At 37.5% G+C, this 27163-nt stretch overlaps 1 protein-coding gene across 1 annotated transcript in view; it reads left to right on the top strand.

Moving 5' to 3' along the window:
• The window catches only part of DCP1B (decapping mRNA 1B), a 46386-nt gene extending 20047 nt beyond the window's left edge, over positions 1 to 26339 (top strand). Inside the window, exons 4-9 of the mRNA XM_054839095.1 lie at positions 5296 to 5362; positions 7553 to 7688; positions 15341 to 15469; positions 16184 to 17023; positions 23132 to 23380; positions 25234 to 26339. Of these exons, the coding sequence (XP_054695070.1) occupies positions 5296 to 5362; positions 7553 to 7688; positions 15341 to 15469; positions 16184 to 17023; positions 23132 to 23380; positions 25234 to 25314 (1502 nt within the window). The 3' untranslated portion in view covers positions 25315 to 26339. The remainder of the gene's footprint in view (positions 1 to 5295; positions 5363 to 7552; positions 7689 to 15340; positions 15470 to 16183; positions 17024 to 23131; positions 23381 to 25233) is intronic.
• The last annotated feature ends 824 nt before the right edge of the window (positions 26340 to 27163 follow it).

Here is a 27163-nt window from a genome sequence, read left to right as displayed (position 1 = left end):
GAGATCAATTAAATGCAGAGTGTCTGACTTTAAATTACTCGAGCCTAATTTTTCCAATATATTTATCATTCATATGTTAAAAACACTTCTTACAGACTTCAGTTGTGATTATAAGTAGGTGGTGTTTTTGCAGGTCATGCGCTCAAATCTTAACACCCAGGTCTAGGACCTCAAATCAAACACTGGGAAAGGAAACATACACAATCAGTGACAGCCACTTAAGATGACATTTCACAACTTGCGTATCATTGCATAATATCTCTGGGACAGCGTCAGAGATGGAATTCAGCTTTCCAAGATAGTGTGCAGCTGCCTTAGCTGCAGGTTTTTTATATCTTCTTTCCTTTGTTGCAGTCCTCTCTTGCTTTATCCCACAGAGCAGGATGTAGAGCTTCAACAGGCAAGTCTCCTTCACTACTTGAGCCTGAGCAAAGTAGAAGGAACATCGTGTGCTTGTACTGTAATTGTAAAGACGGTAATTGTAATGGCGGTATCATGGAGAAAGGGATCACGTTTGCACTGGAGTAGAAGAGCATAAAATTAACATGGCATGCTTCAATTAAATTAATAAACGCATAGATTAGAAATTATTATTGTGGATATCGCCTACTTTGGTTCTTTTTTTTTAGTAGGTCCTGCAAAATGGAGGCTGCAGTATTCTAAAAAGTACTAGAAAAAGAAATGCAAGCATTGGTAGTTTCCTGAGTAGTCAAACATTACATGAATGGTAGATAGCAAAGAGACAACATGACCGACATAAAGGAGTCTAGCTACCTTATAAGGCATGTGTAGAGAAATGCTATTTTAATATAGTCAAGTGTGGATTTACATATTCAGGAGCAAGAGTCTAGGCAATACGTTGGGAGTAAAGTACCTGAAGAAGCATAATATCAAGAATAGAACGTGAAAGTTGAAGACTAATTTTATTTATTTTTAATACCAGCAAGCGTAAAACAGTTACAGGGGAGTCTCTAGTCAGTAGTTATGATATTTCTCTATTTACTTTTACCAAGGTTAAAAACTGCATGCAGTCTGGAGAGCAATAGCTTAAAAATAATGTGTTGCAGGTACACTGAACCCAAAACTTTGATAATGGAAACGTCTATCTAGAAGACAAAAATCTAATAGCTGGAAGTTGAAGCTAGACAAATGAAGAGTAAAATAAATAATCCTAGAGAAAATGCCTTCCTTTTTAATAGAATACTTAGCATGAATTATAAAAGTTGATAAGAAATTCTTCATCATCATAATAAATAAATGTTTCAGATTTTGAGAGGTTAGAAATTGTCATCTATAATTCTGCTAGATAGCAGCTGTCAGCTTCTGCTTATAAATAGTATCAAGTGCTCTAGTGATTGTAAGGACAGAAGTCCATAGCCAAAAAATGAAAATTGTAAGAAGCTCTAGAATTGGCTCTGAAGTTGTGATTTAAAAATTAAATAATACATTTCCTGAAATTCAATCACTGAGCTGTATTAAACGAGCTTCATGTATTTTGTTAAAATTTTTCAGTTTTGATTTATGAGTAACCTACCTTTTTCAAATTCTAAAAATTCCAAAGACCGATATCTCATAATATTTCATCATTTCAATTAGATTAAGTAATTTGTTTAACTTATTCCTGTTCAATATTAATAGTATCTCATTGATTTGATAGCTGCATTATATCCTTCTAGTTTTGTGTAATCTTGTTAACAACCTCATAACTTTGGTGCCTTTTTTTTTCTTCAATGTGATTAATTCATTACTAAATTTCATTTCTTTTAGTAAATGACTTCAGAGTTGTTGAAAGTGGATGAATAGACGTGTACCCTCTTGTCAGTATAAAACTAGCTCTTGTTGGGCCTTTGTTAGCTGCTTTTCATGTAACTGGCTTAGTTAGCAGAAGATACTTGACTTCGATTTGTTTTTTCTTCTTCTGTTTTTTACAAAATCTCTTCTTGGATAACTTTGTAGCTGAAGCTGGGCCTAAAAGTGACTTAATATTTCCTCTTCTGTGCTGCAGTAGAAGGCATTGCTTTATGCATCTGCTATTTACTGATTCAGTTGTGCCTCCGCTGTTTAGTGATTCATTTTTAACATGTGAACATTTTAGTGAAATTACCACTCTACAGATGATACTTAGATCAGGATTTCCTTTTTGTCAAACAGTCTGATAGAGATGGAGGGCGGATAAAAGTAATCTGTTCAGATTTAATCCTGATAAGACATGCAGTGTTTTCATGCTGGTAGAAAGCTTGTAGTGAAATTTGCATTGTATGTATATTTAGTTTTTATTAATGGAGAGTGTGCCAGGTTCCTAGCTAGTTACAGTTTTTCTAATCATCTTAGGTTCTTTTGCTGGTCCTGGGTCTTTGCCATTTTGTGTTCATCATTAATCAAGGAAATGGCCGTTAATGCACATTTTTACTACTATTATTTACATTTTTGTTTCCTTAAATGTAGATTATAGCAGAATATACTACTGTAGTATGAATTTATGTCATCGTTACTCCAGGTGATGAGTGCCCAATATGAAAAAATATAGTTAGCGTACTTTGGGTACCTGGTATCTCAGATTTCCACCAGATTATTGCCTTCTCACTGATACATCATTCTCCCATGCATTAAAGACCTCAGAGTACATTGTGCCATAACAAACGGAGCAGCTGTGTGGTTATTTCTCAGTGTATTTCTGAAGTGTTTATATGTTCTGGACAGATGGGAGATGTGCGGAAGGGAGGATTGTCCACTTCTGGAAAATTTCACTACTGAATGGGTGAGCTGCAAGCTCAGAGGATGTTGGGTTTCAGTCTTAGCTTGCTTTCAGCTGTGCTTCCTAGTCTGGGTTGAAAGTACCATTTGACTGAGGTAAGAAAGTAAGTGTGGGTGGGTGGGTTTGCAGCTCAGCTAACATCTAGGCTAAAGGTCCCAGGATCTGCAATATCCTGACTTAAATCTTCAGTTAAGATGTGATATATTGGTGGTGGTTTGGTCTGGTGGGACAGACAGCGTCTTTATTCTGTGATCTGAAATGGGTGTGCATTTGTTTCAGTTGTATTTCAGTATATTAGTTGTAGTTCTGTAAAATCTGAAACAGTCTTTTATACTGGTAATCAAAAAGTTTACTGGTGTTTGTCACTGAGTTGAGGTAAACAACCTTGCTTCCGCTCTTGATTCCAGTCTTTCAGCTTTCAGTGACCGGAAGCACTGCAGTATTTCAATGGGACTGTCGGCTTTCGAATTTATTAGATATTCATGAATAGTCTGACATGTTTGATCAATTTGGTCAAAAGGTGAAGCTGTTCAACCTGTCTTGCATATTGCTGATGCCACCAGCTGTGGCAGACTAAAAAAAAAAAAATAATTGAGAAGATGGAGCAGATGGCCAAAGATAAATACTCTTCTGCATTGGAGATTCTTTTATAACAATCTTGATTAAAGCAAATTTGACTTGTCTGGAGTTTTCAGTCTGCTTGCTGTGTTGTTGCATTGAAGAATATAGAGTTACTTGTAATATGGACAGCAAGTTTTCAAATGTGGTCTGTCAGAAGGATGTGTAGTTTTGCGTAATAGGTTAATGTTTTGGAACCTTGTGAATTTTTCACACACTTTTCTACTGGTTTGCAGTTTATTATTGGATGCTTATTGGAATATGTTAGAATATTAATGTCGATTTTAAATGCATATTTTAATACTAATATCTGTGTTACAAACCAGATTATTTGTGCAGTTCAGATCGGCTCGTGTTGCATATTTGTAGAATCACCGGCGCATATTATGTTACTTGCCTTTTTTTAGGTGAATAATAGAAATCATTATCACACTTTTCAAAAGCTAATCATAAAAATGACTGTACATCTTTTAAACATTATTTATTGGATGTCTGCAGGATGGCTGATGGGTTGTGGGTTTTCTTACGCTTTTCATCAGTATGCTGTTTTAAACAGTTGAACCATTTTTAGCTATAAAAAAGACAACACATGGCTGAAAATTTGAGGGGGAATGAAGATAAGTATTACGCTTGTGTCTTACAAACAGCTGTACATTCGTTTTCTTTCCAAACATTAACAAAGCCAACTTATACTTCATATGCCATAGTTTTGGTTCTGTGGAATTTGAAGAAGTGATTGCTTTTGGATTCTGCTAATAAGGAAATATGACATGATCAGGGTTAGTGTTGCAATTGTTTTTAAACAAGTATTCAATCCATTTATGCCCCTTTCAAATAAAACGTAGCCCCTAATATGTTTGAAGACGTGTTAGGAATTGCCATTTCTTAGTACAATTAAGGGAAAATTCTGGCCTGCAGTATGGTAGGAGGGGAAGGGGGGAAGAAACACAGCAGCTACCTATTTGCTACCATATCATGTAAAGGGAACATGGATGTTACACAAGGTTGCAGTGATAGAGAGGGGAAGATCCGTGTTAACCCTTTCAGTGCTTCTCCCTTCCTCTTCTCACAGCAATTTGTGCCTGAGGTTAAAAATAGGACAGTTACCCTGACAAATGTGGACAGATTGTTTTGAGACTGTGTTGTAGATTTATTCCCAGGCTGTCTTACAAGAGCTATGTAAGAGCTATGGTTGTGAGTGGAAAAAACCTCCCTGTTTATGTTGACTGTGGAAGCTGCACTAACTACAGTTCCGTTATGGCTACTACAATCATGATGGTTAGCATTGTGTACGTTTGAGAATCTTCAGCTAGAAGTAAATTGAAATCTGTTGTTGCTGGGCAAAGCTGCAGGCACTCACTTTAATGGAGGTGTGAATTTAGATAGGGATTTTCTAATCCCGGAGTTGGCTACAGATTATTACTTCTTTGGTGGTGAAAATAACAGGCAACATTATAGGAAATCTGCAGGGAGGCAGAGGTGCGTCCGTACTACTCTAACAACTTCGATATATGATAGACCTGAACGTTGTTGAAAACTAAACAGATCTTGCTTATGTATGTTTGCAACACTACCTGCAGTATACTAGCCACTGGAGTCTAATGGATATGATATAACAACTGGAAAAAATGACAGAGGAAAAGGTTTTAAAGACAAAAAACCTTCTGGTTTACTGTTCTGAAGAAAAGGATCAAACACCTCTGCCTTTATTGAAAGTTCAAGAGCTTGTAATTTACATCCTTGGAGATATGCCTTTGATCTTTTTTGAAGGATCTGAGATGTCATTTTTATGTTTATAGATGGGGAACACATAAGAAACAAATAAATTTAAAAATTCATTTACAGGTAACTTTTAAATATCTACCAGGTAGAATTGCTGTTTGAGAAGATGCTCATAGTTTGTGTTTGATGTGCATTTACAGTGTCCATATATGGGATTTGGTTTTATGATAAGGAAGAATGCCAAAGAATTGCAGAGCTCATGAAAAAGTAAGTGATGGGTAAACAAGATTTTTTGTGCTTGCTTTATGTATGTATTTCTGTACATACATGCACATTATATTACTAGGATGGTCATACCTTTCTACTTTAAACCTATATTTACAGACTTCATTGCAAGTAAAATTGTCACACACCTGCATTTTGTATAATCAGAAATAAGTCACTGTATTGCAATACTTTTTCATAATTTGCTGCGCAGCTTTCCAGCTACATCAGAGCATAACAGTTCATCTGATTTATTTCCTGATGACTCAGAGATGTTTTAAAGAACTGTATTCTTTGGGGGTTTAATATATTTTTCAGTTTGGTGAGATTTTCTTTTTTTAATGTTGCTGGTACCTTTTTTCCCCCTATATCAATGTGAGGGCTATCATGAAGGCATACTGTAATAATACAATTTCTGTGATTTTTATCCTGGTTTTATTCATGGCTGAATTCCTGCTTCCTCATTTCTTAGCAATATGTACAAAATCCACTTTGTTTTTGGAATGTAAAGCAAGACTTTAATTAGCTTTAAATTAATTACTTTTATGTACATAATAATATTATTTTATGCATGTTATACAATCTTTAATTTTGCAATCAAGTCAGAGATTAAAATTTCAAACAGAACTGTATTCTCAGCTGTATTTTAATCTAACAATATCATGGATAGTTCTTTCACTGTCACTGCTTTCTTCACATGGCCAGGATGGACAGGGCCTATTCTTCTGCTCTACCATCTGGTTGGCCTAATGGCTTGTTTGCAGTGATCCCTTTCTTATGACTTCATTCTGCAGGTTTTCATGTTTGTTTGGAGGAGGAAGGAGCTGAAGTCTTAAAAATTTTTATCAACATATGCAATCTAAATTTTTTAGAGGTATAATGTGGAGGCTATAGTAAAGGGGCCCAAGAGGAACAGGCAGAGATTGGATATATCGGTTGCCTGCAGTATATAGGGTTGGACATATTGTGTCACGATTCTTTTAAAGGACAGGAGGAGGGGTGATGTAGACCCAGGTCTTTCATCCCAAGAAAAGCCATGGGAGGCAGATATGGTCAAGCTGACAGCATTAGATACTAATAGAGCACAATGCAAAGGCACTGTCAGACCTACAAATCTCTCGTTTTGAGGTCACCTGTCCCCAGTCTTAACAGCTTCTGTAACCAGTAGCATGCTGAGGAGGCGACATCAATTTTAATTGCCAAAGTTACCAAGTGCCCAGAAGCCCATTTATATGCCCTGCAGTACAAGTCCAAACGAGGCTCACCCTCGCACATCACGATCCATACCAAAGTGCTTTAACTCTTCTACCACTATGTTCCAGATGGGATTTGTTATAAAGTACTGGATGGGGAGGTAGTCGTGTTTCCTCTCTATCTCTTTTTAAAGTAATACCTGCTGCTTTTCACTTTGCAGTGACAGAACATTGTGAAACGCAGACTGTGACAATGGTGGGGGTTTGTTTACGGGGTTTTGTTGGGTTTGCTGTGTATCCTACAGCTCTAAAATGAGTCAGTTGTGACCCAAGAAATAGTTGATGGGGATGAATTTACAGAAATAAGCAATAAACCCTAGGAAGCCTAGGTTTTTGACAGCTAATTTTAGTTAACTAGCTCAAGTTTCATTTGGTGGTGATTAGGTACCCTCAAACTGGTAATTTACTACAATAAAAACTATTTTTCAGAGGATTCATGCAATTGTAAACCACGTGTAGTAGTTTATAATAGCAGTGTTGCATATAGATAAAAAATACCCTGTCGCTCAGCCAATTGGCTGTGTGTTTTTAATTCTCAGCATTCTACAATAATAATAAAACAGCTGGGGCAGGAAATTGGTCATTTGCTAGTAGTTAATGACTGATTTGTGTGTGTTTGCCATCCTCCACCACCAACAGAACTGAATAACACTCTAAATTCCCTGCTCCTTCTGGGTATAAAAATTGTGACTGAGTTACAGAAATTTTACTCTATGGCTTAGTGTATTCAAGAGTGGAGAAAATTAATCTCATGCCTGGTCAAATTGTATTTTAATATAGATGTTTTAATAGAGGGGTTTTTTTACACGTTTTACCGTAGATGGGGGAAAAATGCAAATATTTGCATTTTGATTAATTATTGTAAAGTAGTTATAGTTAAACTTTTTATATTTTATCTGTTTTTTGTCTTGTATGTTCTCCTTTCACCTCCAACTTTCAGCCTAACTCAGCAGGAACAATTCAAAGCACAGCAGGGCACGGGAACAGGAGTTTCCCCAATGATCATTAATTCTGCTAATAACAAAGAAGTGGATATTTTACGGATGCTTACCAAGGCCAAAGATGAGTATACCAAGGTGAGACCTGCTGTCTATAAAAAGAGGACATTTCTTTTTGGTGATATATGATGCCAACATGCTCACACTTTACATTTTAAAACATAGCAGGTTTTTGTTTGTTTTTAAATAGTTTTATTCAAAGTGAAACTGATTTTGGATGGTGTGCTCTCTCATTTTGTTTAGAAATGGCTGGTAGAACAATTTTGTCAGAATTTGCTTCAGAGGAACTTCTGAAAGGAGAGCATGTATATGATTGATTCTTTGTTGAATGCAGGGGGGGTAAGAACAAATATAAATTGGCTTTCATTTTGACCCTTAGAGCACCTGTGCTTATTGAGTAGCACCTGAAAGTTGTGTCCTCTTTCTGGGTATTTAAAGTATTTCTGAGTATTTAAACCTGCTAATAGTTTCAGTGGTTTGTACAAATAGCTTCCTTCAGAAGAGACCTTCGGCAGTGAAGTTACTGCTTTTAATTGTGGTTGTTAGCTACTTTCAACTACTAATGGAAGGAAATGAAAAGGTTGAAATGTAGTATGATTTCAGCCCATGTGCTGCTTTGGTCTTCTGAGGCTTCTAAATAAAGAAGTAACTAATGGATTAATAATGTTCTGTATTACTGAGCAATCAAAAACATTTTACTTTGGGGAATAAAAATCTAATAATTTTAACTATTCATATATACACTGCAAATTGTTACAGAGCCTGGAGGTTCCTACTGCTGTTTCCTGTATTTCATATGTGTTGTCATGCAATAATAAAGCTTATAAGTGCTCTGAGTCTAGAGATATATATCTTAAACATAAGCAATTTAAAGAGAGGAAAAAGTTATTTTTCTGAAATGTGGCTACTAATAAGATCCTCAGAAAGATAATAGCAAACTATTTGAGTTATGGTGAAATGTAGTCCTTTTTGTTGTAGTCTAGCTTCTTTTGAAGCTTAGGACTTTCATATTTTCTGTAATAGGGATTTAATGTATTATGGTGGACAAAAACCTCCAAAACCTGGCATCTTTTCTATGTTTTTATACTGAATCAGTATCTAGTCTTGGTATAAAAGAGTGTGATTTGAGACATTATGAAATGTTTAAGCAGTTTTCATTAAATAACCTTAAAAATACTGTAAATGGAAAACTGGAAAAATATTAGGCTGTCCTCAGATTCTATGAGGAGGAGGTAATAAATCTTTTAAAAAGTTACCTTCCATTTCTACACGAGCACACAGAAAATCACAACAAAGGAGAAGAAATTCTAGAAGATCTGTTGTTTAAATAATAGGATTTTGATTTTTTTTTTCCCTTGCAGATAAGATCTTTTGCAAACTTGCTTCTTACTTCATCTTTAATCTTTCTGCATTTAAATGATTGCTAAGGAAATAACATGAAACTTCCTCTTCATCTGGAACATGAGCACTAGGAGTATCTTACCTCTTAAGAACTGGATATGTGGGTTTTTTCTTGTTCTGTTAGTAGTATAAAATTAGGAAGGGTGTGATAAATAAAGGCAATGACAACCATTTTTGCATTTAATGTCAATATATTTCAGAGCAGTCATGTTTTTTTGGCTGCTTTATGACATGTACATCCTTGCCAGTGTATGTCTTGTGACTTACAATGCTGATGTGCTGAAATCTGTTATGAAATATGTTCTCCTTTTTTTAATTCCGTGTGGTTTTTGGAGAAGATAATGTTTTAAAGTGTTGGGAGTTTTCAGGTGCTTTAGCTTTTGATTTGTTAACTGTGTGAAAGACTTGGTAGTAGGATCCAGAAGGCCTAGCTTTCCTTAGGGCACTGTGCTGTACTCAGCCTGGATGATGCAGACCTATGCTACTATTCTTAAACAATCTGAATTGGTTCTGTATGTCTCATTTAAACATGGCTCAGACTGAAAATCCTTTCTGCTACTGCTCTTCTTTGAAACAGTTCTTGTCCTCCTTAGCCCCTCTCATCTGCAGACCACCTCGTACACCTTCATGTGGATGTTCATTAATATTGTCTTGTGGCTGCTTTACATCAGCTAGGTAGAAATCCCTAGTTTCCAGGGCTTTCTAGCTCTGTGCTCAAGCTCTGACAACTTCAAAACTTAGTCGCTTTCAGCATAGCCACGTATCTACAAAGCTCTTCCAAGTTCCATCAGGTCTTGGCTGGCCTTCTCTCCTTGTATCAAGTCTTCTAGCATCTCCTCACTGTACTTGATAGATCTTTGCAATTCACATGTCTCAAAGTCAGGTTTTTGCTGCAAAGCATGAAATTGGGATGTGACATGGCATTTGCTTCAGGAGAACTGCAATACTGAGGTACCATGCTTATCCATTGTTTCTTTCCTTTGACAATGTTCTGTTCAGCTTGAGCTTCATACTGTACAGGTAGACTATGAAATCTCACAACACAGAGCGGTTGTTTGCCTTGGATGTCTCTGTCTATACTAAACTTGCCTAAAACATCCTTAGTGGTGGTCTTGTTCTTTTTGATTAACGTTTACCACATACGTCTGTGGGTTTTTTCCAGTGTTGCTTAGCATTTCTTTGACTTGATCTTAGAACCTTTTGATTTCTTACGCATCTTTTGTAGGAGCATAGCTTCGACACATGACTAAAGGACAGACCTGTGAAACAAGATGTAGTAATTGTCAGATGTCAGAGCTGATGAGTACTCTTCTGGTTCTATCACTAAAGAGCATGGTGACATTTCTTTCATGCTGCTTTTTGCTGTTTGATGATGATGGCATCTCATATCTTATTTACCTGTCCACCTGACAGTTGCTTAAAATGTCATGCTGGTGCTCCTAATTTACTCATCAGCAAGGCTATGCTACTACCCATCTGCCAAAATGACCTTATATTCTGAGCTCGAGTAGTTACAGATTCCTTTGAAATCATCACAGGCTTTTTTTTTCTCTTCAGTATACTTCCCTGGTTTTGATACCAACTTACTAGCCATGTTAGCAAATCATAGGAATGATACCAAGTCAGGTCAATGTCATTCTGTATAGGCCTTTGTATATACTGCTGTTCATTTTGCTGAGGAATTTGGTCTGAAAAATGCTCCTACAGTGATAACTCTGTTAAACACTACTGCTTCTCACCTCATTTTTATATGCTTAGTTCTGTGATCATGTAGAGATGACAGTGGAATCTAAGGTACTCATGGTTTCTGAAGAAGTCAGCCTATTAAAATATCCTGGAGAGATAATGGCCAAATGGATTTATTTAAATTCTGCAGAACTTGTTGTGAAATATGCAAGAGTGTGTTATCCATCATGTTAAAGAAGAAAGTTTAAATACATGCTTAATGTTTTTTCCCAAAAAGCTATGCTGAAAAATAGCACTAAGAAGGAGAAATATTGAAGAAAAGGCAGCATCCTGTAGAAGGAGAACAATTTGGGAGGAAAAAAGCTATTTAACCTTACTGAAGTGTGGTTTTGGTCTATGGAATGATGATATGTCCAATCTACAAAAGATTCACTTGTTTTAGTACAGATCAAATAGGGGCTATGGGAAGCACATATTTGAACTATGAAAAAAACCTTTGATAATGACAATTAGACATCTTACCTAGTTAATTAAGTGAATGAGAGACAACGTAAGTCACCAGTCAGAAACTAAGTGGGGAAAGTGCTTTAAGAATAATTCAGTCATTTGTCCTAGTGTATTTAAAATTTTAAAAAGTTGATGAGGTTGCAGAAGGCTCTGTACTAGGACATTGTTGAGGGTCCATATGTATTGCTTGGAAATGATAAAATAAGGCTTGTAGAAAACAAACAAAAAAAAGTTACTCAAATGCAAGGATAACAGCATGTAAGCTCGGAAGACCTAAGAAAACAATTTGTTTAAGCAGTGCGTTGATAAATGTAACTTGGAGCTACTTTTCCTTAGTGTAAAAGCTTTAATACTGTTTAGGCTTGTCTTCTACACTTTTTTTTCATGGCTTCTTTCTGTTAAGTTTTTTCATAGCAGTCCATTTATAACTATTTTAAATACGAATTGCAAAGCAAAACTGAAACTTCAATTAAGTGTAGTTTTTTGTCAAGTGCTTCCATTAATCAGGCTTTGAATGGTAGAGAAGGGAGGTAAGCATGGACTAGCTTTAAAAGAAAACTCTTTTGCTGACCATGAATAGTCTTTGGACTTAGCTCTTTATTTGAATTTTGGGACATCTTTAGGTATCAAACTTGCACTGTACTATGAGATGAGTAGAAGAGCTCTGGGTGAATAAGATACCAAATTCTAGTAAAATTATTTCTTTGGGTCGTCGTCCGTGTCCGTCCCTGTCCCGTCCCCCGTCGTCCCCCCCCCGAGAGGGCAAAAATGTAGCTGAGTTAAATATATTTACAAGTCGAATGTGGCCTGCTCAGATTAGCTGTGGGCCACGTGCTACGTGGTTTTATATTTAACTGAAATTAAATTTTGCTGTGAAGCTCTGCATTACTGTGAAAGTCAGTACTTTGTTTTTCATGGTTTTTCCAATCTAGTGCTTAAGGAAGTTTCTCACCTTACGCAGTAGGAGTATAGCAGGAAAGAAGAGACAGGTGCTTGTTCTTTCTTCAAACCAAATAGCTAACCACTCTGTGGCATGATTGTCTGTGCATGCTTTGAAGCTATTTCTAAGACCCAACATTTGAACCAAAAATTGTCATACAATAGAAGAAAGCTAGGTACACGAGTAGAACTACACTTCTACTTTGCAAGATCATGTCTTCAGAAATTCATTGGAGAAGTCCTTGACCATCCAAATACCTGCAAGATGATTTTTCAGCAGAGACTCACAAAATCATTAAGATTGGAAGGGACCTCTGGAGATAGTCTAGTCCGACCTCTGTGTTTACAGGAGTATCAGCTAAAGTGGGTTGCTCAGGGCCATGTTAAGTCAGGTTTTAAATAGCTCCATGGACAGAGACTCCACAACCTCTCTGGGCTACCTGTTCCAGTATTCAAACATCCTTAAAGTGGAAAAAAAAAATCTTAAGTTTAAACAAGATTTTGTATATTCTGGTTTTTGCCTTTTGCCTCTTGTCTTCACTGGGTACCACTGAGAAGAGTCTGGCTTGGTTCTTCTTTACTTCCTCCCATCAGGTATTTATACGCATTGATATTAACCCCGAGCCTTCTCTTCTGGAAACTAAGCCTCTCCTTGCTTGACAGGTGCCCAAATCAACTTCATAGACTTTCAGTGAACTCACTCATGTGTGTCTGCGTCTGTCTTGTGCTGGGAAGCCCAGAACTGGGCGTAGCACTGCAGTGCTAAGTAGAGGTGAACCTCCCTTGATCAGCTGGCCATGCTCTACCTAATGCAAGCCAGGATGCTGTTGGCCGCCTTTTGCCACAACGGCACGTTGCCAATTCATATTTGATTTCTTGTCCACCTGGGTCCATGTCTGCAAGGCTGCTTTTCAATCGGTCAGCACCAATGTATACTGCATGGGGTTATTCTTCCTCAGTTTCCCTTTGTTGAACTTCATGTTCTTGTCAGCCCATTTCAGACGGACCTTGACAGTCTGGGGAATGGCAGCACAACCATCTGGTCTATTAACAACACATCCCCGTCTTGTACTGTCTGCAAGCCTGCTCTGCCCCAACCTTCAGGTCATTAATGAAGATGTTAAACACTATTGACCACAGTGTCAAACCCTGGGGTACACCACTAGTGACTGACCTCCAGCTGGACTTCATGCCAACAATATTTTGAGTCCAACAGATCAGGTAGTTTTCTGTCCACCTCACTGTCCAGTTACGTAGTCTGCATTTCATCAGTTTGTCTTTGAGGATGTTATGGGAGACAGTGTCAAAAGCTTTGCAAAAGTCAGGGTAAACAATACCCACTGCTCTCCCATCATCCACTGAGCCAGTCATGTCACTATAAAAGGCTGTTGGGTTGATAAAGCATGATTTCCCCTTTGTAAATCCTGGCTACTCCAAATTACTTTCTTGTCATTAATACGTTTAGAAATGGCTTCCAGTAGGAAATCATTTGTTTCATCACCTTCCTAGGGATCAAGGTGAGGCAAACTGGCCTTAAGTTCCCCAAATCCTCCTTCATGCCCTTCTTGAAGATAGTGCTGATACTTGTTTTCGTGCAGTCCTTGGGAACCCCACTTGCCACTACCTTTCAAAAATAGAGTGGCTTCTCAATGAGAGAGGCAGCTCTCTCAGCTCTTATGAGTGCATCCCACCTGGTCCCATGGACTTGTGTATGGCCATTTTGCTTACGTGCTACCTAACCTGATCCTCCCCTATAGAGGGTAAGTCTTCATTACTCCAGACTTTCCCAGCAGCCTCAGGGGCCTGGGATTCCTGAGGACAAATGTTGCAAAGATGGCACTGAGTACCTCCTAGAGCCTCTCGAGTACCCTCGAGAACTCAACTTCTGTTTTACTGAGCAGCCCTGGAACCAGTGTGTCTTTGTTTACTGTCGCAGGAGGTGTCAGAAATGCATTAAAAGATCAGTTTTGTGTATTTGAGAGTGGGTGTTATTTTCTCACCTAACATATTTACATCCTAAGGAGTTCATCCCGGAAAGTTCTGGAGAGGACTCTGACCTTTTCATAATCGCAGAGCAGTGGCTCTGCTGTGCGTGCGAATGGCAGTCTGTCCAGTCCTGAGTTCTGTCCCCAGTAATGCACAAGACAGGGCTCTTTGGAGGAAAGAATGAGAAACGAAAACTGATCATTCCTTACCCAGCCATTAGTCCTGTGGCATAAAATTTAGAGCCCGTCAAATTCGGGTAACTAACTATGAATATTCTTGCTAATAGGATTAACTTTTTGTTAGCTAATTCTTGAAAACATCTTTCCAGTTTCTTGGTTTCAATTGTATCAAGCGACAATGACTTCCAATACACTGTTTTCTACTGACAGTAGCATTCCTTGTCTACCCAATGCTATTTTTAGTTTCATTGACTATATTCCTAATTTTTGTACAATGTAAATAAGACCATCTTATTCACCTTTTCCTATTCCATTTATTATTTCTCTTTCATGCAGCATTTTCTGTGCGTTTTTTCTGAATTAAATCATGCCCTTTGCTCTTCAAATGCCAGTCATTCCATGTCCCTGATCACTTTTAGTCATCTGTTTCTGCCCATCTTTTTATAAATATTGTTATTAATCCTGTCATATTTAATAAGAAAACATACTGATTCTACAAATTGATTAAATCTTTAATTATTTTTCTGTGCAGATATATGCATCCTCCAAGTTCCCACAATGCGGAATATTTCTGTAAAAGAGTTTGTTATAATTCCAGTTTTTAACAAAAAGCATTTTAAATGTCCTTTATGGGCACATTAATCCTTCATGTATCTAAACTACTTCTAGCTGCCTACTGATGCAGGAAAAGAATGTCTGTTGTTTGGTTTCTAAGGTGCTGCTTCCCCCCCACACCCCCCAAGTGCTGGAAAAGCAGAAGGTAAGAAAGAGAACTGAGATTTAAATTAGAGGGAAGCCTCATACTCAGGGAATCTTGGATCTGAGTGTTTTGTTTTTACATATGCTTTGTGGGTTTAGAAAATTAGGTTGCAGTTGCTGTAGTTCTTTCAATAGCGTAGCATTTCATAATCAGTGCTGCAACTAATATTTTTGGTTATTGAGCACTTGACTATGTCTGGATTTTATTACAGTGTTGAACTATGGGGAAAGATATTGCCCCACTTACTAAAAAATATTTCTTTTCTGTTGCAGTGTAAGACCTGCTCAGAGCCAAAACAAATAACCAGTTCCTCTGCCATCTATAGCAACCCCAACCTAATCAAGCCAATTCCAGTGAAGCCTAGTGAAAATCAGCATCAACGAATATCTCAGCAAAGCAAGGTAAAATGTTCTGTGTGTTTTCTGCCTAGTGCTGCTGTAATTGAGTAGCCATTCAATGCAAGAATTCGAGGTGAAACCACAGTAAGGAATTATTTTAATGAAAACCAAATCCGTTTTACAAAAAGCCCTCAACCTCCACCATATGATGTGAAGCATATAAATTACAGGCATACTATCCTGATTCAAGGAAGAAATACTAGTCTTTCAATTTTCAGATGCTGCTTTGATTGCAAGCTGGTCTAGTCAATTGCTGGACCACATTTTTTGTGGTTTTTTTCTTTATGTGAATTCAGTTAATCTAAATAAAGACTATCTCTTGATATATCTTAAAGCTAAATCATGCTGCAAAATCCTAAAAACTGAATTCAGCTGTGACAGGGAGATAAACAAGTGGCCCAGCTGCACACAAGGGGAGATTTCTGTCTCTTACTAATACTATACTGATGGCTGAAAGGGAAGATGCTCTTTCATGGTATTTAAAGTGAAGCCACTGCTATCTCTCAGATTCACTGGTTTTCTCCCACATTAGCAGCTTGACAAGTGTCTTCTTGCCCTTCCTATGTGACAAAACTATTAAAAAGTCTCTTGGGAGAAAAGAGCATTGCAGCTTTCTCGGCTTTTCCTTGAATACTGCTGGCTAAATATTGTCGTCGCTTAATGTAACTTATGCATGAGGGGAAGCTATGTTTACTTTTTTCCGTTGTATCCTCACAGAATGTGGATCCTGAACCACAGCACTTGTCTTTGACAGCACTCTTTGGAAAACAGGAGAAGCCAGATGTCTCAGAACCGCTTAATAAACAGCATCAAGAGAACCTTCCTGTTAGGCAGGGTGTGGTACGTTCACTGTCCTATGAAGAACCTAGCAGGCATTCGCCCTCTGCAGAGAAGCAGCTTTGCCCCGCCATTCAGAAGCTTATGGTGCGTGGGACAGACCTTCATCCGCTTGCTGAGTTTCCTGAGAACCGACTCTGTGAAAATGGCAATATCCACCCTGTGGGTGAGACTTTCACAGGACTCTTCCAACCTGTGACTTCTCACGGTATTGCAACATCTCATGTAGTTCAGGATACCGCTGGCACTCAGAGCTTATTACAGAAATTACAGGGTCAGTCAGGGTCAGTGACTAAAATGGACCCCAGTGCAACGGGATCTGTGAACTCAACAGCTTCTGTGTTCAGCAGGACTCCTGCTGCTGTTGGAGCACCAGCAGCACCAGTAAACAATATGAGCCAGCCACCTTTGGTGTATTTCAATGGTTCCCTACCAGGCCAGACTTTAGAGTCTCAGACACTTGGTAAGGAACAATCCAAACTTCCTAGACAGTCACTTTCTCTCTCTGGCAATCAAGCAGCCAATTCTGGGGTGATTTCACCTCAAGAGTTATTGAAAAAACTCCAGATAGTGCAACAAGAACAACAGTTGCCTGTGTCCAGCCGACCAACTTTGGCAGCTAAGTTTCCTGTTGTTACTCAGAATACCAATACGCTGAAACCACTGGATTCCTGGATAGAAAAGGCACCGGGTACAGAGAAACAGAGCTCTCTCTTTCAGGTAAATGGACAACTTCAGAATTTTAAATAAATAAATAAATTAAAATCTAGCAATCTTTTCAACTCAGAATTTTGTAAGGTTAGTCTTCATTTTGTTTTGGCCAGTATATTCTTGTTACTATCATCCTACGTGTTGCATGTCATTCATTTTGCAGGTGATAATTTAACAACATGAAGTAAGCTGTGATATTGTAAATACTAAAGGCTGCATCTCTTGCACATTGATAATGACCAAAAATACTGCAGTCTTGGGTTTTTCCAGAGGCATTTTGAAATGTCACCTAGTTTTCAGTTGCCATACTTGGTCTCAGGCTGTTGTGTGTAATTGCTGGTTATTGAGTGTAATATTTGGGATTTAAGAATTATTTTTTCTTAAAAAACTCGTCATAGCTTTCTCTGTGCAAGTATGCATTCCTTTGTATGTCACTTGCTGAAAGTGCTTAAAAGGTCTCATTTTCTAACAGCAGTTTTTGGAAGTATTTGTATATTGCTGAATTATTTATCTTATACCGTAACTGCTACTTCTAGCTATTGATTAGTTAATTTTTTTTTATTTGCTATGTTTTATTTTGGGGAAAAAAAAAAGTGTTGTGCCTGAATGCCTTCAAAAACTCCAAACCCCTTAATTCAGGTGATTGTGACCCTAAAAGTCAGATTGGTATCTTAAAAAATTCAGGAGATGCCAAGAGACTGTGTGTGTCTCATGAGTGCATTTTTCTGTTCTTCAGAAAAGCATCATGTGCAATTACAAAATGTCCCATCCTGGACAACTACTGTCTTTGTTAACAGCTTTATTCTCTGTAGGATCTTCTACACTTGAATGTCTTTAAATATACTGTTTGGGGATGAGCAAGCATCTAAGCCCCTTTTAACTTCCTTTATTGTGGACAGACTGTCCTCAAGACTTGTGTTGTACTGGAGTCTGACTTGTATTGTGGTGCGTTCTAGAAGTTACTTACCCGAATGTTAAAGCATTCACCTTTTCAGTGTAAAGTTCAAAAGCGATTTTTCTATTGCAAATTCTTTAAAAGCTGAATTGAAGACTACAGAATACTTCAGCATACTCCAAGAATTCTCCTTATTCTAGGAAGTTGTCCTACGCATGAAGAGGCTGAAACAGTCGTTTAACAATTAAGGGCCACATCTGTTACTAACACTGTGACAGGTCAAGATTTCTAATTCCATGAGAGAGGTCAGAGGAAGATGAATTTGATATAGCAAGTAGCCATCATTACTTTTATTGTTTTAATTAAAACAGCATGACTTTGATTCTGTGTGGAAGAGTTTTGGGGGGATTAGTCATTGAAATTATTCAGGATCAGTTGTTTACAGATAGTAATCTGACTTTCCAGTGGAGTACTAATGAATAACAAGAGGATCCAGAGGCACAAAAATTTGCTTCTTTTTTCACTGGGAATAGAACTTGCCTGCTATAAGGGAAAGAAATTATCTGAGTCACTGGTAAATGTACTGATAGCATGGAGACATAAGACATTCCTACTTTGAAGGTAAAAGTGACATGAGGCAAGTGCCAGGCTATACATTAAAAGCCATTATGCATAAATAAAAAATGGCAAATATGCTGATATATTTTCAAATTAAAAATCCATATTGGTGCTGATATGGCTAATGACTTTGTGTATATTTGAAAAATAAAATTATACCAGCATTAGTTGCAATATGGAAAGGGAATTACTGAGGTCTGACATAATGCAATTTCAGTAATTTGATGCTTGAGTACGAATATGACAGTAGCTTGAGAGAAGAAAAAAATCTTTACTGGAACAAGTCTCATTCACTGCAATTATTGCTGCAAGTTTGCCTTAAAAAAAAAAAAAAAAAAAAAAAACAACTAAGGAGGCTGTCTCACTTTGCATGGCTGTGAGCAGGCCAAGCAGATTGAGACTGCCTAGGCATGGCTTTATGGACTGACACAGCCGCAGCTGCTACAAAACAGTATTAGATGCAGGTCTTCCAATACATTTAATATTGTTTATGAGAATTAATACACAGAATAAAAATGGTGATGAAAATAAGACTTATTATTGTTTAGGACACCTGAAGCTCTGCAATCGGGAAGGAATGGCCTCTTTTACATGCAACAGATTGCCAGAAAAAAAAAAGGGGAGGGAGAGGGAGCTAAAAATGAAGGAACAAGTCTCTATTCCTGTAGAATGCCATGAATTAGCCACATGAAATATTCCTACTTTTGAAAAAATAAAAAATTGGAAGATAAAAATTTGAAACAGCTTTTAAAATCAACATTAATCTTTTTATAATATCATCCTTGCTGTAGACCAAAGGCTTTAAGTGCTGCCATGCCTGCAGACAGACATTCAAGTGAAATTGAATTGGCACAAATATATCTGCACATGCTCATGCAAAATTGATCAAAGCAGATTCTGACAACAAATGCAGCAAAAGGTTTGTTTTCTGTAATTATTTATCTTGTGGTATTGCCTCTTTTACTTCAGCATACAGAAAAAGCAAATTCTAAAAAGTCTGACAGGAATAGAGAGGTATCTGGACAGTGTCTGTTGTTGGAAAAATCGCATTAAAGGAACACACTAGATCCATCAGCAGCACTAAGAAAATGAAAGCAATAGTCTTTTCCACAATTGACACATTACAAGTCCAAGTTTAAATTGGTTTCTGCTGCATCTCCATATGGTGTCAGAACTGTGATCTCCCACGTGGAAAGGAAGAGACCAGTTACCCAAAAAAAAAAAAAAAGCTGAAGAATAAGAATAATATGCGGAAGCGTTCGGTCTGGTCTGGTGCCAGCCCTATTCTGTGAAGTATTCCTTATGAGGACAGAGAGTAACATGTGCTTAAGATGCAATAAAAAAGCATTAATCCGCAGTGTGCTTTTAAGCATATGCTTTGTGTTAGGCATGAGTTGTCCTGATTTTAGATACATGCATGCTTAAGTGTTTATGTTAATCAGAATTATGTTTTTAAAAGTGCTTACAATAACCTTGACACAAATTTATGTTTTCTTCAGAAGGCCAATTATCTTGCAGCCCATTTTTCTCATTTCTTGGAGCGTTTTCCGTCAAGAATGCATTTTGTATGAAGTGTTACATCTTCTGAATATGTGCATGGTACCTAGCATCTTTGGTGTGAGCATCGCACCATTACCTTTCAGTTGTCCTCACTGCAGTTTCAGCATGAGATTGTAAACATGCATGAGAGGAATGCAATAGGTACATTAAACTTGTTTTGAAAAGTAATTTAAGATCCTGTAGTTAAACATCAATTAAAAAATTATGATTAAACTTGAAAGACAAAGCAATGTTAGCATTGTAGCTTTATTTTAACAGTAAGTGTCTTTAAAGTTCCTGAACCATTCTTAGATTAAATATTCTTCAGTTTTAAGTAATGACACTAAAACCAGTTACAGGTCCACAGCACCCACCGGGTGCTGATGTTCCAGAGGAGCACTTGATGCATGTGGGATTCTACACGCGTAGGAAGCAACAGAGGGTGCCAGTTTGCATTACAGGAGATCCAATACGTACCTTAGTTCATAGTGTTAAGTGAATTTGCCAGCTATGATGTCATCTAGCTGCCAGCAGCCACACAGAATATCAAACACAGAATCATGGCATCGTTTTGGGTGGAAAAGACCTTGAAGATCATCAAAACAGATATCTTAGTAAGCAATTGTGGTTCAGAGAAGGAGTATTATATGCTGCAACGATTATTTTGCACTTTTTTCATTGTTCTTACTTGATTGCTGCACAACTGACTGTGGACTCCTACTCTGTTATTAGTGACTCAGAGACTTAAGTGTTGACCTGATAAAGCTGGGGATAATTCAGTAGAGGCTGGATGAACAAGCAACTCAGGTTAGGTTCTGTGGGAAAGAAGTTGATCAACAGCATTTTGGAAGGGCTGTTAGGTCTTGTGAGAAGTTACTCAAAGCTAAAAGATTGGCCCAAAGGCTATTATGTCCCTGCAGAGCATTTTTGGTGCTTTCAGCAAAAGTATGGTGCTGTAGGAATTGCACTAGTAATGCCAAGGTCAGCATCCCGTTTTCTGGTGGGTGTCAGTTGTCCCGGTGACTGAAGGTGATCTGAACTAAATCTAAAATGAAAATTTGCCTTTATGTTAAAAAAAAAAATTATGTTTATGTACAAGCTTGTTAAATGACAGGAGCTTTGAGCATGAACTGTTAGCAAAAAATCCCCAACATTTTACGAATGCTATGCTGAAAAAATGATACATATATTTTCCATTCTTCTGACACAAATATTTTAAGTTTTGCAGTAGCCTGTAGACGTTAGCTGTGTCACCAGTAGATGGCAATATTGCTTATTCCATATAGCTTCCATATGCTTGGCAAGTTCTACCCAAAAGCCATTTCTATCCAGGGAAACCAAATAATTTTTCATATGTCTTTTAAACAACAGCATTATATGTGTTTGACAGTAGTCACTGTATATTAAGAGCACAGTTCGTCTCAGATTTTGTTTATTTGCCTTGGACTCTAGAGAGAAATGTCTTTTGATTTCGAAGGACGTGTCATCTGGGTCTTTGACATAGTCTCTCATAGATTCAGCTATATTAGTGGGACAGTTCATCTCCTCCAGCTGCTCACCACTGTCCCTTTGCTGGAGGTTCTTGCCCTTGGAGACCAGTGTGTATATTTTTTGTTTAAATCACATTAGGAAGAATCATCTGTTTCAAGCAAACCCTGCCAATTTTGCTTGAAGTAAATTAAAGAGAAGTTACTTCATCTACATGGATGAGTAGAGCCAAAGTGTTGTGGTAAGTGTCTGGAGGTAGTCAGTCTTCCACAGGCAGGAGAACAATCTTTTCACAGAGAACATCTGTGCACAATCTGAAGGTCTCATTCCACATTTTGCATGAAACAGCATGAGATCTCAGTCCTCCTCATTACTTTCTATGTCTCTTTGTATTGTAGTCTAACTAACATTGTTTAGAAATGTCTTGGCTAGAACAGTCCTAACTAAGAGGTAAGACAAGCTACAAAAATATGAATGTTCTTCAATATTAAACTATGTTGTTTTGCACACCTAGGAGACAAACCTCAGTTTTATTTTCTTAATTATAATTTTTCTTCAAAATTGAAATGTAACCCAAGACACAGAGTGAAGTGATGCAGTAGCCTTTCACCTTCATATGGGAGCAAAAAAAATCATGCTCCAGTCCAAAAGAGAGCAGCTTTGGTGAGCTTGTATAAATTCCTTTGTATGTTCTGTTCTTTGAAAAAAAGGATATGTGAATAGCAAGGAGACGGCTGATTAGGATTAAGATTTATTACTGGAATTATCTGGAGAGAGCTCTAATATCTGCAAACTAAGTGAATAAACTTTCTGTTATATTGATAATATTTGCTAGTCCTGGATGTTTTAGAGTTCCAAGATGCATTGCAAAATTTAAAAGTAAAAACTCTTTGACACTTGTCTTTGCAGGTTGGCATTGATAGGATACTGAAGGAACCTGCAGAACTGCTGCAGCATCAAGGTTTTCCTTCTCTTTGAGGGGCTTTTTGATTTATGTCAACTGAGTGTTGGTTAGGAGTTGGTTCTGACAGTGCCACCAGCTCACTGTGGCTGTTTAGATAAATGACTTAATCTCTGTTTTCTTTTCCCTCTCCTTAAGGAAAATGAGAAGAAAAAAAAATACATATTTATAAAGTAATTTGAAAGTTATAATTGGAAAATACTTTCTAGTATTAGGTATGAAGATTAGTCTCTAATAGTGGTACTTGCATGTAAGTGTATTCTCAAAGATTAAACTTAACAACCTACTGTCCCTATGTAGAAGACTTTACAGCTGCATTCTCTAAGAGTGTTGATATTTAATATAGTCTCATTTCTGTAATAAAATGCTTTTGTCCTCAGATTATTTGGCTATCAGACTTAATCACACTTGAATCCATTGCTGCAGTCTCAAGTTGGATGGAAGACCTTTTTATCTGGAAAGAAATCATATATGTGGTCCATATATGTGATTTCACATAACTGTGCAATCTCCAGCAGTCTCTGTACCTGTTGCTAATTAGTGTGCAGTTTTCATCATCTTTATTCCCATAAAGTTAAGTAGGTAGGTTTAATTTACTTTATTTTTATATAAACAGGTAATCTCACCTCAACGCATTCCTGCCACTGTGACTCCTACCTTGTTGATGTCCCCCATGGTGTTCACTCAGTCTACACCTGCTCCACCAAAAGCAAATGAGAGCGGGCGGTTAGCAGCAGCGAACCAAGAACCTGCCGCCAGCTCAGCTAGCCTTCTCCTGCCACTGCAAACCTCAGAGCCACCTGTGGTCAACAGCAGCTCAATGACAAAGATGCAGCTGCAGGAAACACTGCTACACTTGATCCAGGTAAAGTGCCAAGAATCCTCCTACTTTGCTTAAAATCCGGATTCCCATTTCGATACAAGCACCCTATAATTGGTTGCATCGGTCTGTCTAGAGGCTAAATAAATAATTAAAATATATGTTGGAAGTTGTGCTACTTATGGCTGCACGTTAACAGAGCGCTATGGCATAGACGGGGGTGTGATAGCCTCTCCTTGCACACTGCTGGCTTAACTGCATTTTGATAAATCCATCTGATTTTAGGTTCAGGAAAGATAACAAATTTGACAGAAAAGAACAAAGATGACTGAAAGCTTCATAAGGTCAGCCTATGAGCCAGAGAGATATCTATTATATTTTCAGCTAAGGATAAATAATGGGTGATTATCCTAGCTGCCAGATATTTCAGAAATGCGTGTTAGCAGTAAGAGGAATTCAGATGGGAAATTAAAATTGCAGGATGAGTGTGAGCAACTTTAAAATATGAGTTAGATAACCTAAAAATATACTAGTTGGGTTTATTCAATACAATTCTCTAGTTCCAATGCTAGAATTCCTTTTGCTGCAGGTTTTTTTTTTCGGGTTTAAAAGTGAGAATGCATTAACAATATTCTGTATGAGATGATTGTTTACTGCTCTGGGATGATATGAGTGATCATGAATAATTTTTTCGTTAACTTGTCATGTGATGAGTATTTGAAAAGTAGAAGTTGGAGAGGTTATATAACTAAAGACCTGCTACAGAGCACAAGGAATAGAGACACAGGTTTAAGGGTGAAATTTTTAGGCCAGAACTATGTGCTTGTATGGCTTTAGAACAAAAATAAAAGTCCTTATTGGAATGTTGAAGTTATTTAAAATGCGATTTAAGTTACAGACCCAGAAAGAAAATAGCATCTTTAACAAATTAGAGGCTTTTCTCATTTTTCCCTGTATTTTTGGTTTGGGATTAAAAATTAAAAACACCACATTATCCTATCTTTGTATACTTGGAGCATCTAGACAGTAGTAAAACCATATATGAAATTAAAAAGGAAACTAGTCAAGGAAAATTGGATTTTACTCTCTGAAACTGTACTTGTAAAATGTGTATTTCACCCTGCTGTTTTTGATAGTAGTTAGGATTAACTGAGTTACCTGGAAGTTATTTACTACTAATTTCTTACCTGTTATTTTCCATTATATGAAAGTACAGTCTCAGATGCTCCTGATTTTCCTCAAATAGTATCATCATTTTAATTATCCTCTTATGTTTATGTGAGCTACTTAGGACGTTCTTTCTTACTGTGGGTTGACCCATTCTTGCAAAATGATCTTCAGAAGGAAAAAGTTAAACAAGCATCAGAGCAAAAGGAGCAGCATCAGTTAGGAGCATTAAGTCTAAAAGAGCTAAACAAGATGCAAGGATTTGCCCAGGTGGGATTTAGTGTAGGATCAAGACCCCGGGTGTTTCACTGTTCCTTCAGACATGCTTGGAGTTAGCACTGACCTGATGGAGGAAGCTACTTAAGGAAATCCCTGGGTAAATGAGGGCAAAGAAGAAATTATGGGGTTGTTTTGTCACCCCGTTATCATGCAAGAATAGTCGACTCAAATCTACTGTGGGTTTGGAAAATCTGCTTTCTGTGTACTTGTTACTTCTTATAGAGATAGTCATGTTTGCTGCAGTAAAGTTTATATTCACGTACAGTTCTTCTAAGACTACTAGCAAGGCTTGGAAATAATACATATTTTTGGTAAGGGAAATAGCCTTCTATGGCTCGCTTTTTAAAATAGAGTAAGGTTGAAAGTATCTGGTCCATAACATGGAAAAACCTTCTAATCTATTTACTCAAAATGCCTGTCATGCACTAACAATTACCTGTTTTGTTTTTCAGAATGATGACAACTTCTTAAATATTATTTATGAAGCATATCTCTTCAGTGTGAGAAAGGCTGCAATGAAAAAGTCTATGTGAAAGATGATTTTAAAATTCAGTTCCTATTGCTTCCTGAACTCCAGGAAAAGGTTTCAAATTTTCCAAGTACGTTTATGTTTAAAGAAATGAATGGTCTTAGGCATTTTGCATACACGTAGATTTTGCTTGTTGGTGAGTACATGCTGTACTGAGAAAGAAGCGAGCGGAAACGGATTGTGCCTTTAGGGAGGGGAGCATCATGATACTGAAGACTTAATCAGAAAACATCTTAAATTATTTTTCTTACATTGATCCATACTTAGAATTGGTTTCCCTGCATAAGGTCTCAGTTCTGAGAATTCAGTTTCCTTTTTTACTTGCAGTGTGGTTATTCATCGACTAGGTACTTGTCATGGGTTTTCTCCAAGAGACGTCATAATGCGCGTGTCCCGATGAACGTGCCCATCTCTGACCACATGGTGGCAATGTTGGACTATTTTTAGGAACTTGAGAATCCGGGTGAAATCTTGGCAGAGCGAGTCTTGGGAAGACTGATCTATCATCGTACTTAGTTGTCTGCAAAGCAATTTAGATGAAATGTCATGACTTTCTCCCAAATTTTTGTAGAAAAATCTTTTTCTATTTTAACAGGAATATTTTTAGCTAGCTGTAGAAATGGGACTCTGCAGGTGTTTTGAAGACTTGGGGTGGTGGGGGGGAGGGTTTGTTTCTGAATGTACTTGCTATCAGTGTAGCTCTGGGGTGGCACTGGATTCCTGTTTCTATTATTCCAGATCCAATCTGCATTATTATAAGCAATGTACAGCTTTGTTAACGGGAAGGCTACCTGGTGTAAAAGTCCTATTAAATTTTTTTTAGTGTGTTCCTGGAGCACAGTGATTTCATTGATCCATTTCTAAAGAAAATAAAATGGATAATCCCTGCCATGTGCTGATTTATTGTACCATGGACTATGTATTCAGGATTGTTGGATCACTTGTATTTGTATGACTTTAAAATGTTTTTACACTTGGCAGAAGACAACATCAGGTTTCAAATCAAGTAGAATAAATGACTGAAAGAAATTTTATGTATATTTTTATTAGTATCTGCCGCTGAAATGCTAGTTTACTACAGTTTAGTAACCCAAAGTTGTTGCTGAGGAGGCATTTTTGTGGGTGCAGAGAACCCATTCTGTAATCCATAAATGAGCGTACACTCTGCTATGGGCATTGATGTAGGCACAATTCAGTAGCCTCATCTGTGAAGGATCTTAAATGTAAATTAGGGTGCACGTTTCAATTAGTATAGTTCTAATGATTCAAACAGTTGCCCCCACCCCATACATCTGGCCTGTCTCTAGTGTAAAAGTGTGATTTAGGGGGACAAGAAGGGGAATTTGCGCATATTCCTTGGCAAAGGCTTTAAATCAGTATTTTAAAGTCAAGAGCTCTTCTCTTTATACACAAATGAATAACCCCAAGAGACTCGTGCCTACAAAACTGCTAGACTCTTCCTACACTAAGTGGTTCATAGAGAGCAAGTTGTATTCTAGTTCGATTTTGTTACCAAATTGCTTATGATTCTTGCAGATTCAGTGAAAAGAACATGTTGAGCAGATACTAGGAAGGGCAGACTTTAAAGATAGCAAGTCCTAATTCTAATCCTGTAGATGTAATAATTTATGTAGCCATTATAATTTTGGGGATTCTATTGAGTTAATTGGTATTGTTTCTGAATTAACTGGTGTGGAAGAAATTGATCTACTTAAAAGAGTTTGTATGAAACTAAATACATGTATACTTGGTGTTAAAAGAGAGCTGCTGCCCGAGCATTCACGCACCATTCGTGGTGTCAGACACACACACTTATTCTTGGGCATGTTTCTTCCTTCTTCAGGCTAGACCCT

The sequence above is a fragment of the Grus americana genome, chromosome 1, assembly GCF_028858705.1.
Source record: "Grus americana isolate bGruAme1 chromosome 1, bGruAme1.mat, whole genome shotgun sequence".
Classification (NCBI taxonomy): Eukaryota; Metazoa; Chordata; class Aves; order Gruiformes; family Gruidae; genus Grus; species Grus americana.
This window is presented reverse-complemented; position numbering and strand designations above follow the sequence as displayed.